Here is a 12603-nt window from a genome sequence, read left to right as displayed (position 1 = left end):
CCGAGATTAAGTCCTTAACTAAGTCACATGACACGAGGACACGAGACACGGAGGACACGTAAATACGAGTATTCAATACGAAACGCAGCGACCTGGAAACAGGACACGGGGGACACGTTTTATATATATTTAATAAAATATATATATATATATATATACCGAAATATAGTTTTTTATCCATGGTTCCATACTAAATTGTAGGTTGCAACTTATCTAATCAAATTAAAATATAATTACTTCTCAAAGTTCATAGTTCACTTTAAAAAAATAAATAGAATCAAAATTTACTATTTAGAAATTAGAATGTAATATGCTTGGTCTTGATTCTTGAATATTCAATGTTCATTGTTCATGTACAACTTACAAGCACATAAAAAAACAGCTAAAGTCTAATCCTATTGATTTCCTCTGCCCCTCTTGCGAGAAAATGCCACAGCTTTCCCTTTCCCTCTATATGTAGATGCTGGTGCTGGTGGAGTTGGCAGTGGAGTTTGCTATGCTTTAGAAGCTGAAGAACTAGAAGTAGGAGCTATAGGAGGTAGACCACATCCTCTACTGGTGGCAGGGGTAGCCCGGGCAGGTGGTGTCACCTGGAAACATTACAATCTCCCAATCCTGAAATCCTGAAAAACTAATAAGTCTGCTGCATTTTGAATGAAATCTAAAATTCTACTTTCTCCATATGAAATCCAATGAGGCCGAAACCACTCTCAAACATCCTGAGTCATTTCATGGTAATGTTAAAAATTTAAGTATAAGGATGAAAATGAAGATTAAGGAGAATGTCACTTTTACTTTACGAATTTAACATTACCATGAATAGCATATCAATACTAAGGCCTAGACTTGATCATTAAGCTGCCCCACTCAAAAATTATTTGTTTCTTTCAAAAAAAATTGTAGCTTATGCAAGCAACGTTTTCTATCAATGGAATACGTGTTTTCCAGATGCAAGACACGACAAAAACCAGCGAATACGTTTTACATTTTACAGGACACGATGGAAAACGTTTTCGACACGTTTTAGGGCCGTTTTCATGTCCGACACGTAAAATACGGGACACGGGACCTTGGAGGACGTGTCCTGTGACTTAGGTCCTTAATCAACGGCTAAGATTAGATCTGGCTTGATCCATGACTTTTGGACCATTCTAACACAGTTTTATATTAATTCACATTAATATTTTATTTTCCCTAAGTTTAGACTTAGGGACTCCATTAAAAATATTAATTATTTTAATATCTCCCAAACTGTTTAGAATCTGCCCAAACCCTTTCTGGGTATTGGAGATCTCATGTGCCTTAGCCTCTCCACCAATTTTCGTTGCTAGAGCACATCTGATGCTACCCCAAATGAACAACGCAGAAGTAGCCGGGGTTAGCGAGTCTTGTCGGATCAACCAGAATTCTGCCAGGTGAAGTGAGGTAAAACTCACTCAGATTTTCCACCAGAGTTTTCTCTGTAAAGGATTGCTAATGAGCATCCTAGATTTGTATTTAGATATTTTTCCCACACTGGGTTTTTCCGGGGACTCTCGTGTCCAAAAATAAGTGTGTCCTATGTATCTTGTTCTTTGTTTTGTTTTCTGTTTCATGAGGTCAAACATTTAATTAGTGTAGGCTGCAGAAGTAATTTGCTTCAGTATTCAGAAGAATAACTTGGTTAATGTATGTTAAAAATCAAGTAGGTGAAGTAGATTTAGATTTGCTATAGTAGGTGTTCCTTTAGTGTAGGAATTTTCACATGGTATCAGAGGATTGATTTTGAAACCGGGAGAGTAGATCCAGTGCTGAGCAGTGAGGCCGAAAGCTGCACTTGGCAGTAATTCGAATCCCCTTGAAGGGATTGCGCAGTCCTTGTCGGGAAGCAGATCCGAGGAAATCTCTCTCTGAGTGAGACAACAGAGAGGTACGATTTCCAGTTCGTGAGTTTGCAGAGGCAGAGGGAGTGACACAGAGCCTCAGCGTAGTGCTTGAAGGGCGCAATTTCTGTCGGGGTAGAAGCCATTGGAAAAGAACGAAGACACGTAGAAGGGGAATTTTCTCCTTAGAGAACTTTCATCCAGAAAGTTCGAATTTCTCACTCGCTGAGCAGCTGAGTAGTGCTAAGCAATGTCTAGAGGACTCAGTGCGACAGTTGGGTGAGATGGCATTGCATGGGCTCAGAGATTAGGACAGGTTGGAAGGTGCTTCCAACTATGTCATATGGAAGACCAAAATCTTAGCTGTTCTGGAGGAATATGATCTCGAAGCCTACATCAAGAGTACTGTGGCTGTTCCTGCCAACAACAATCAAAAGAAGTACAAGGCCGAGCAGGGGAAGGCAAAGAGGCTCATTCTCGATGGAGTTTTATATCATGTGGTCTCACACTTGTAGGGCAAGGATACAACTCGAGAGATGCGGGAAGCCTTGTCTTCTTTGTATGAAGGCTCTTCTGAACATCGGAAGATGTACCTAGAATAGAATTTACATCAGACATTGATGCAGAAGGGAGAAGGAGTCAACTCCTATCTTCAACGTCTTTAGGACACCAGAAACCAACTTGCTGCAGTGGGGTCCACTACTCAGTCTACCGCGATGGTAAGGATAGCCCTGAATGGAGTTTCAGATGAATGACAAGTCTTCGTCCAAAGTATTTTGGGCAGGGAAAGACTACTTTCATGGGAGATGTGGGTAGCCCTTCAACAGGAGGAATTGAGGAGGGACCTAGTTAAGGTCAACCTCAATGGCAGTAGTGGGAGTGGCACGAAGACCAAGGAGGAGGAGGAGAACGCAACTCTAGCATCAAAGGGACAACAGAAGCAGAAGCGAAAGAAGAACATTTCGAAGGTGAAATGTTTCAGATGTGGCGAGTTGGGCCACTTTGCATCCCAATGTCCTTTGAGGCAAAAGGATAAGGATGAGAAACATGATCCTAAGGCTGCTCCAACAAAGATTGACAAAGATGAGATTGCCATGAGTGCCCACACATCTCTAGGAGGGAGATGGGGTGATATTGAGTGATAGTCGGGAGGACTACATGTGGGCAGGATCCTTGAGGAGTCCACCTCTTGGATCAATTCCTTGTTACAGGAACCCAAGATTCAGCAGTAGCAAGATGGACTTAGTGTCAAACGATGTAGTGAATTGTTTGGAGTACAGATGCAGTAGCTTGGGACCAGACACTGATCAATGTAGAGCAAGGTTGGTAGCAGTGCAGAAGTCAGCAGCAGTGCAAAAGATTCAGAGGGTCAAAGACTAGTAGCAGCCAGATTCCAACATTCATTGTATTATGCTGAACATAGTTAAGTTCAGTTAATTTTGGATGTTTTTCAGTTGCTTCTCTTAGCAACTGAGTTGCAGTACGGATGCGGTGTTAGCAGTGGCAGTGCTAGCAACATAGCAGATGCAGCTTTTGAGAGGGAGCTGTAGTACAAATGCAGTAGTGGCAATGGCAGTGTCATGGGCAACAGTATAGTAGCAGCAACAACACAGTGCTGGTGGCAGCAACAATGCAGAAAGGAGGTGCTTTAGAAACAAAGCAACATGTAGGTGGACATTGTTGCTAGAGCACTTTCCTTGCTAAGAGGGAGTGTTAGTTTTTTGGTAGCATCGGAAGTGCTATAGCCTTGAAAATTGGTGGAGAGGCTAAGGCACATGAGTTCTAAAGAACCCAGAAATCGTTTGCTGAAATTCCACTCGGATTGTATTTTATTAAAATAATTAATATTTTTTGATGGAGTTCCTAAGTCTAAACTTAGGGAAATTAAAATATTAATGGGTATTAATCAAAATATGGGTGAGAATGATTTAGAAGGCAGATCAAGTCATGTTTTAATCTTAGCCGTCGATTAGAGATTTAATCTCGACCGTTGAGGACTCAATAGGAAAAGTATAAGATGGAGGCCTGGGGTTCATTTGGAAACACACACGGGGAGAACAAATTAATCTAGAGTTCGATTTCTGGGGCTAGGAAGCTAAGAAATTTGAACTAAGTGATCATTCTGTAGCAGAGGGGCAATGAGAATCCGAGAGGACTTTCCGGAGAACACTGATAGAGAGGTGGAGAGAGCTTGTGGAGGCAACACAATAGCGGGGGGAGCTGATGCTGGGCCAATCTGGGCCCACGCAACTTTGACGCAGAGCCAGAAGGGTCAGCACAGAGGAGAAAGCTGCTTGTCTCGCAGAAGCCGGAACTGTCGGGAATTGCCGGAACAACCAGGATAGCTGACGTAGAGGGCAAAAGAGCTGACGTAGGGCTGATGCAGAGTTTGAAAGGTTGACTCAGGGCCAGCGCAGAAGTAGCGGGGGTTAGGCAGTCTTGTTGCCGGATTAGCTGAAATTCTGCCGGGTGAAGTGAAGTAAAACTCACTCAGATTTTCCGCCAGTATTTTGTCTGTAAAGGATTGCTGGATGAGCATCCTAGATTTGTATTCAGATATTTCTCTTGCATAATAATAAACCCTCAGAACTGCTGCACTAGTTTTCTCGCATTGGGTTTTTTCGGATTATTGTGTCCAAAAATAAGTGTGTCCTATGTATATTGTTCTTTGCTCTATTTTCTGTTTCATGAGATAAAAATTTAGTTAGTGTAGGCTGCAGAAGTAATTTGCTTCAGTATTCAAAAGAATAACTTGGTTAATGTATGTTAAAAATCAAGTAGGTGAAGTAGATTTAGATTTGTTGCAATAGGGGTTCCTTTAGTATAGGAATTTTCACATTTGCACTGTCTACTGAAGACTCTGCGCTGTTGCTGGCCCTCCACTGTGCCAATTGCATTGCTGTCAACTCTGCACTGTGCTCCCCAGCATCTGACTGCTGCTAGTCCCTGCAACTGTCACTCTGGCTCTAACTGCATCAATTGCCACTGATCCATCCTGCTACTAAAAACTCTGGGCCCCTGTAGCAAGGTATTGATCCATGAGGTGAACTCCTCAAGGATCCTGCTCATCTGCAGCACTTTAGGGCTACAACAAATCTCCCCACCTCACTCTTAGAGGTATATCAACAAAAATAGCAAAGTCTTCCTCCAGTCTGGAGGACAACCTATCGATCTTTGCTGAAGCTGGCTACTGGTCCTGCTTCTCCTCCTTGTTCTTCTTCTTGAGAGGACACTAGGTACTGTAGTGACCAAGTTCACCACAACTGAAGCACTTACCTTCGACAAGTCCTTCTTCTTCTTCCTCTGCTCCCCTTGTCCCTGATTGGGACCCTTAGATGCGAGGGCTACATTCTCCTCCTCCTTCACCTGCTTCGATCCACTACTGCTGCCACTAATAGAGCTCTTTAGAAGAGCTTGCCTAAATTCCTCATGCGGGCAAGTCAGCCCACATCTTGTCCCAGTCTGGTAACTTGTCTCTGCCCAATATGCTTTTGACAAGGACCTGCCAGTCCTCGGAGACACTTTTGAGTGCCAATCTCACAAGCTCTGTGGGTTGAGGCACTACCCCAACAGTTGACAGTTAGTCCCGGACCTCTTGAATCCTGGTGAGGTAGGGGTCTATGCCTTCCCTTTTTAGCATCCGGATGAGTCTCAGCTTCTCCTCCAAATACATCTCTGCTGCTCGGAAGTACCGCGATACAACGTGGCTAGAGCATTCCGCATTTGCTTGGCAGTGTCTTTTCCAACTATATGTGAAACAACATGATCTCGGACTCCATCTAGGATCAGCCGTTTCGCTCGTGCCATCTCCTTCTTGTACTCTTTCTGTTGATCCACATCCTAGGGAACTGCTACCATTGCATCAATATAGGCTTTCAGGCCATATTCATCTAGAAGGAAGGACATCCTTGCCTTCCAGATGACATAGTTGGAAGCTCCATCCAATCCATCCTGATCACGAAGCCTAGCAGTGGCCATCTCAATGAACTGTCGAAAACTTCCTCTTTCTTTTTGCTCAACTGCTGCTCTGCTATTCATACTCCTTTCTAGAGTGAGAAGATCTGCTCACAACGACTGCTGATCTGCAAAGAAAAATCGAACTTCTTGAGACTAGAAGTTCCCTGAGGAAAATTGTCTCTGATTGTTGATTTGCAAAGAAAAATCGAACTTCTTGAGACTATGTAATGTCCCAAATGAAATAAATTTGGAGCAAACACTTCACATAAAAATATTTCTTCAAATTCTAACCCAAAATTTCTTCAGATAAAACTTTTATTCATAAACACTAGATTGCCATGTAAAATTTAACTAGAGCACTGCAATCCCATATCACACTGAACAGGGAAATTCTCAGCTTTATTATATTAGATTAACTAGGGTATACATGCACATACAACCCATATAGTTGAGATAAACCAGCCTCAAAGAGATGTACAATAATGCCGCAACCGACCTCCAAAACAAACTGAAAATCAATAAACTGCAATCCGTGAACCCTAAATGGATCCACCAAGGGAAGAGATTGGTGCTCACCCACTCTCACTGACACACCCGAGGGTTTCCATCCTGGGGCCACTGCTGAAGTAGAGAACCGGGTTCTCAAACCTCTCCACAAGATTAAAACACAAATCCAAGATGTCCCAAATGATCTTCTCCTCCTCTTTTTATAGATCTGATGGATATATCTCCAAGCCTCTAGAAGCATCTTATTTTATTATTTTATTATTATTCTAGAAGCTCCTCCATTGACTTTATCTTAAGTGACCCATTTTTATTTTATTTTATTTTAGTTAAGTCACTTTTGGCCCATTTCCTCTAATTAATTATTTTTCCTTAATTAAATGACTAATTAAAGTCATTTTTAACTAAGGAAAATGGTAAATCGCCCACCATACTCTCTTCGGCCACTGGAAGTCACTTCTCAACATCCCATCTTGTAGATTTTCTTGTTCTGGTTCCAACGAGCTATTACATTGAGGTGTTCCATCAATTAATCTCCCTGGAATGCCACCTCGAGCATAATTAATTAAGTTATGCCGATAATAACCCTGTTTTACGGGAATTATCAGAAAGTCATAGAACCAAAAACAAGATGTGCGGAACTACTCATAATGATGAATATGCCAAGCGAATGCCATCGGACCCCATGAAAACTCCTCAAAACTCCATCGGAACCCCTGATGACATAAACCTGCTCCACTGACCTGGCCATCCCCTGCCCTGGAAATCCACCCTGGCTGTACTATGAAGAAGAATAAAAATGGGGCATTACAGTCCTCCCGCCCCAAGATTGCTTTCCCTCAAGCAATCCAAATTTGTGGACCAATCTGGTGGCCCAATGCAACTGAGATCCAATGCCTAGATCCCATACAAACCATTGGTCCACGTCACGCCTCCAAGCTATCGAAACATGACTAGATCCTCCAGTACCCGAATCCCATGTACATCTCTGACTCAACCTGCTACTAGTAGATCCACCTGGATCCCAATGCCACCAAGAAGGAGCATCAATGCTCCATGGCTCCCGATGTGCTATAGCTTCGGCTGTGAATGCTTCCCCACCAACTGCATACTAGCTCATCACCTCCCTCCAATCCAACCTCAGGCATAGGCCAAGGTCATCCCCACTCTGCTGATGCAGGGCTAATGCTATGGAAACACTGGTGAACTGTCGGTCCACCTCCCACTGCTCACTAAAACATATAGTAACCTCCTCATCTAAGTGCCCCTGTTGTACTGTGCCCCAAACTAAGGTTGATACTCCATCAAAAGGATACCAACTCATGATCTCCTGCCAATCTAATGTATGGACACTTGTGCAAGGGATACGTCTGCTATGCTGAAACTGGTCCATGCTCAACTCTTGAGGCTCTACCCGGTCAATCAAAACATGTCCAAGAAATTCTGCCTTCCTCCCTCTAATGGGAAGAAGTGGGCACACTGTGCTGCAAGCCCTATCTATATACTCTTGGAGAGGGTTGCTCCCTGATGAGTCAAGGAGTCAGTGTAAGCATTAGGGTACATACAGGGCTTGCTCTTGATTAAATACTAATTCCATACCCTTGTACATGACAAAATCCTGTAATCTTGAAAAACTGTTAAGTCTACCAGATTTTGAGTGAGATCTAAAATTCTACTTTCTCCATATGAAATCCAATGAGGTCGGAAGTTGGAACTACTCTCAAACACGCTGAGTCATTTCATGGTAATGTTACCAATTTAAGTAAAAGAATGAAAATGAAAAATAAAGGAGAATGTCACTTTTACTTTAAGAATTTAACATTACCATTAATTACATAGCATTAGTAGGGCCCTAGGGTTGAATATTAAGCTTCCCCACTCATAAATCATTGTTTTTAAGCAAAATTATGGGGGGACGCCCACAAGCACCCCTTTTGAGGAAACACATCCCCCACACTATGAAAATGTTTCCTCGTGTCTCCCTGTGTCTCCCCAAAAGGGGGATGTGGGGAAACGTTTCCCAAGGCATCCCCCTGTCCCAAGTGTGTGGGAAGTGTGAAGTGCGTGCACCCCACCTTGGGGGATGCATCCCCATGGAAGACTGCTATAATAAATCATATTTTTATAGCATTCTGAAATTGCTGTAAATTAATTCATATTTTCTTCCCAAGCTATGTTTCCCAACACTTTGTATGATTCTTCATACAAATAGTAGTGAAATGCTCCACATCTCTGACATTTTACTTGTCTCCATCCAATTTTTTTTTTCAGTAAATAAGAGAGCAAAAATGGATTATATTTGTGCATTCAATGACACTTGCTTCCCAACACTTTGTATGACTATGCATACAAATGCTAGTGAAATGCTCCATGTCTCACATGCTACTTATCTTCATATCTCCATATACTTTTTTTAAATATTAAAATAAGAGGGCAAACATTGATAATAATTTCACATTCAATGGCGCTTGTGTATTGAGTTTACATGTGCTCTGCATGCATGCTTTGGCAATCCACTGCACAAATATCGATCACAAACAGTGTGATGTAAATTACAATACTACATATAGGTCTTTATGTTATAAGAAATTTTAGCTGATACCTGCTTGCTTTGTTTCACTAACTTCTTTCCAATTCTAGTTCAATTTTTTCTAGGAAGGGACTAATCATTACATGGCTTATCTGTTGTTTTTAAAAGTTTTTTTAGAATATCGAATAAATATGTGCTTTATATATGATTAATAATTAATCTTCAATATGGTGAATGGCAATTTCTGGCATATTATGAGTGATATTTTACAGTGGCTCACAGGAGGTTCGCTGCTCTCAAGAGATGAGGAGTTCATTGTTTTCTACAGAGGAAAGGACTTTATCCCTTCTTCCGTTGCTACTGTATTAGCGGAGAGAAAGGCAATGATAGAGGAACTTGAAGAGAAGGAAGGAAAAACACAATTGATAGCAACCTCACTGGTTCTTTCTGCTGGTGAAACAGCAACTAGTGATTCAAGTAGAGTAGCACAAATTCCAGAAGCAAAAAAACCATGGGAAAAATGGATTGATAGTGAAGAGCAGAGGAAGATAAAAGCAGAAGCATTGACAGCCAAGCGGCTTGCAGTAGCTAGAAGGCTTCATAGTAAGCTGACCAATGTAAGTTTACATGCATATATCTCCACTCAAAATCCTCAAATAGTTTAAATAATATGTTTTACTGATTTATTTCTCTTTGTTCTATCCAATTCTGTTGTGTAGTTTAATATTTTTTGAGCAAGGTAGATGCATATATCATTCTGTTAAAGCAACAAGGTAGTGAGTTTGCAAGGAAAATAAATTTCTCAACTGTTGTTGAAAATAAAATTCATCCTTTTGGTTTTAAGCACATTTACTTTCTTGTATCTTGAGTTTAATTGGTGTTTCAAAATGGGTTAATTTGATATGCTGTTTAGATTGGGGAAATAAAATCGCACTTTTGTTGAAATATATGCAGTTCAACTGAGCTTAACTTGAGTCTATACAAAGAATCTCATTGGATATTCTGGATTGACAGGCCTTGTCAAAGAAGAGTAAAGTAGAAAATGAATTGGGTGATATAGAAAAGGCCTGGGAGCCTGCTGAAATGCCAGCGGACAGAGAGACAATAACTGAAGAAGAGAGGTTCATGTTACGTAAACTTGGTTTAAGAATGAAACCATTCTTATTGCTGGGTAAGGTCTATTGTTTATCACGAGAAAATCAGCCTTAGGGTCTTTCTTATTTTTATTGTCAGTCATCAGTATATGCTATCTAATTTACATGCATTCTCTCATTTGATACTTCAGGGAGGCGAGGTGTCTTTGATGGTGTGGTAGAAAACATGCACTTGCATTGGAAGTACCGGGAATTAGTAAAAATAATTTCAAAAGAGAAGAGTGTTCCACAGGTTAAACGCACAGCAAGATTGCTGGAATATGAAGGTGGAGGAATATTAGTGGCAGTGGAATCAGTATCCAAAGGTCATGCCATTATTATATATCGTGGTAAGAATTACCGGCGTCCTGCTGTGTTGCGGCCAAAGAGCCTCTTGACTAAGAAAGAAGCATTAAAGCATTCAATTGAGATCCAGCGGCATGAGGTGCTCTCCTCACAAGTTTACTGCTTTTAGCTTAAACTCTCATAAAACCTTCATGATTGTTTTCTCTATATAACTATATTCTTTTTGATATTCTCTTCTTTTGGTGAAAATCTTGCAGTCACTGAATCTTCAAATTTTACGACTGGAGAGAAATATAGAACTGCTGAAAAATCACCTTGTATGTATCTCTCACTAAGTGCCCCAGTCCTTTTTATTTGTATGCATTTAATTATTGGGGAACTAATATACTTATCATGGTTCAAGTGATAGGTTATTGTAGTGATTGTAGATTATTGCAATGAAGGTTTACAGGAAATGTCTGCTTTGTAATTATCAAATGGGCATATGCAGAGGCACATAGCTATAGCTTATTATATATAAATATGACCACAAATGTGCCCTAGAAATTTTTAAATGCAGATTCAATATTAGAGAATGATTTTAGTAGACTGTAATCACTGATATTTTCTAATGGTATTCTTCCCCTTTAGAATAAAGTGGAAGATGAAAATGAAGAAATCAGCGAATTGTTGATTGATGAATTGGGATCTACTTCTTCTGAAGACGAGGATGAAATTACTCTGCAGTCGACTGAAGGAGCAAGTTCTGCAAATCCTTCCAAAGATGAAGAAGAAACTACTTTGTATTCAACTGAAGAGTTGGGTTCTGTATATCATCCTGAGAAAGATGAGGTGACCAACTTAGGTTTGGTTAGTTCATTAGGACAAATCAATTATAGTGACTTAAAATTAAAGCAAGTTATGCACTTCTATCTTCACTACTGGGTATACATCCTGCCAAAACATATTTGATTTGATTTTTAATGTTACGCGTTATACTAAAGATGTAATTTTTCCCCACACAGGATGAAGGTGAAGCTGTACAGTTTGATTCCTGTGACAGTAACAGTGAAAATGAAGCCAGTGTTTCCAATTGCCAGTCAGGAAAAAATGCAGCTCAATCAATAAGTGACGACAGTGGTACTGTGGATTATCATACTACAAAGAACAAAATGCCTGATAATGTGTATAGAGCTAAACCACTCTCAAATAAACAGAGGCTTGTACTACGGAAACAAGCTCTAAAATGGGGAAAGCCAGCTCAATTTCATGTTGGTAAGCTTTTGTGTTCCTCCAGTCATGACACATCTAATGTGGAAATGTCAAAATTAACTTCTGCACAACGTTCCCCTCATGGTATTAATGCTATTCCATTCAGGAAAGAATAACGTTGTACATGGCCTTGTTAAGTCAATCCGTTCATATTTTGAAAAGCATGCACTTGTGGTAGTTGGTGTGAAGGGCCGGTCAAGGGGAACTCCTATTGCAGAAATTGTGTTCCAACTCAAGGTTAATCGAAAGACTTTTTTTTATATCACTGTTCTACATTTAGACATGGAACACCCTTAACCAAAGCTGATAAAACATGTTTAATGTTTTTTCAGGAAGCTACAGGAGCAGTACTGGTATCTCAGGAGCCAACCAAAATCATATTATATCGGGGCTGGCCAGAAGCTGAAGAAAAATTCTCCTATAAAAAGGCAGGGGAAGAATCAGAAGAGATGTCTACTGAATTATTGACAGCTATTCGGAAAGAATGTGGTCTGAAAGCACAAGATGACACTGAAAATATTCAGAATGATTCTAACCATAAAGTTCATGCTGATAATGAAATTTTGCAGAACATGGCTGAAGAAGATTGCCAACTTGCAATGAATTTTCAAGGATGAGTAGTAAAGTGCATTGAAAAATGACAGAGACAACTGATCGGATACATTTGCGATGGATTTTCTAGATGGTTCAACAGTGTGAACAGGACTCAGAAGGGGCAGCCTGTTTTGAGCCCACTTGAATGGGTTGTGAAGGTAATTCATTGGGGACAGTGAAATTAATGGTAATGATAAACTTCATTCTGAAACTTGTATGACTAGATTGTGGAGAGGTCAGAGGGTCAAAATTAAGCTATCAATGAAGGCTTGTGTTCGGAAAGGAAATGATTCCCTGAATTTCAGAATTAGGGCAACAGGTGATCAGTTTTTGGTGCTCTAGGGATGACATTTATGGTCTGCACTGAAACTCTTCAAGAGGAACTGCAAGAATTCAATCTGATTCTGCTGATGAGAATTGCCTTGCTTGTCAATGCTGCTGCATGAAAAAATATTCAATGTTGTCA

At 40.6% G+C, this 12603-nt stretch overlaps 1 protein-coding gene across 3 annotated transcripts in view; it reads left to right on the top strand.

The window, feature by feature from the left end:
* The window catches only part of LOC149167674 (CRM-domain containing factor CFM2, chloroplastic-like), a 163694-nt gene extending 151318 nt beyond the window's left edge, over positions 1-12376 (top strand). Inside the window, exons 4-11 of one of the 3 annotated variants that reach the window (XM_089433082.1) lie at positions 9126-9470; positions 9868-10024; positions 10139-10431; positions 10550-10609; positions 10923-11123; positions 11297-11546; positions 11722-11780; positions 11876-12376. In XM_089433082.1, the coding sequence (XP_089289208.1) occupies positions 9126-9470; positions 9868-10024; positions 10139-10431; positions 10550-10609; positions 10923-11123; positions 11297-11546; positions 11722-11780; positions 11876-12160 (1650 nt within the window). In that variant the 3' untranslated portion in view covers positions 12161-12376. Of the gene's footprint in view, positions 1-9125; positions 9471-9867; positions 10025-10138; positions 10432-10549; positions 10610-10922; positions 11124-11296; positions 11547-11649; positions 11781-11875 lie in introns of all 3 variants that reach the window. The other 2 variants (XM_089433080.1, XM_089433083.1) reach the window with 2 other exon arrangements.
* The last annotated feature ends 227 nt before the right edge of the window (positions 12377-12603 follow it).

This window comes from Pinus tabuliformis, chromosome 5_1 (assembly GCF_031772625.1).
Source record: "Pinus tabuliformis cultivar Carrire ecotype Pingquan chromosome 5_1, CPIR1, whole genome shotgun sequence".
Taxonomy (NCBI): Eukaryota; Viridiplantae; Streptophyta; class Pinopsida; order Pinales; family Pinaceae; genus Pinus; species Pinus tabuliformis.
The sequence above is the reverse complement of the archived record's forward strand: the minus strand, read 5'-3'. Positions and strand labels throughout refer to the sequence as shown.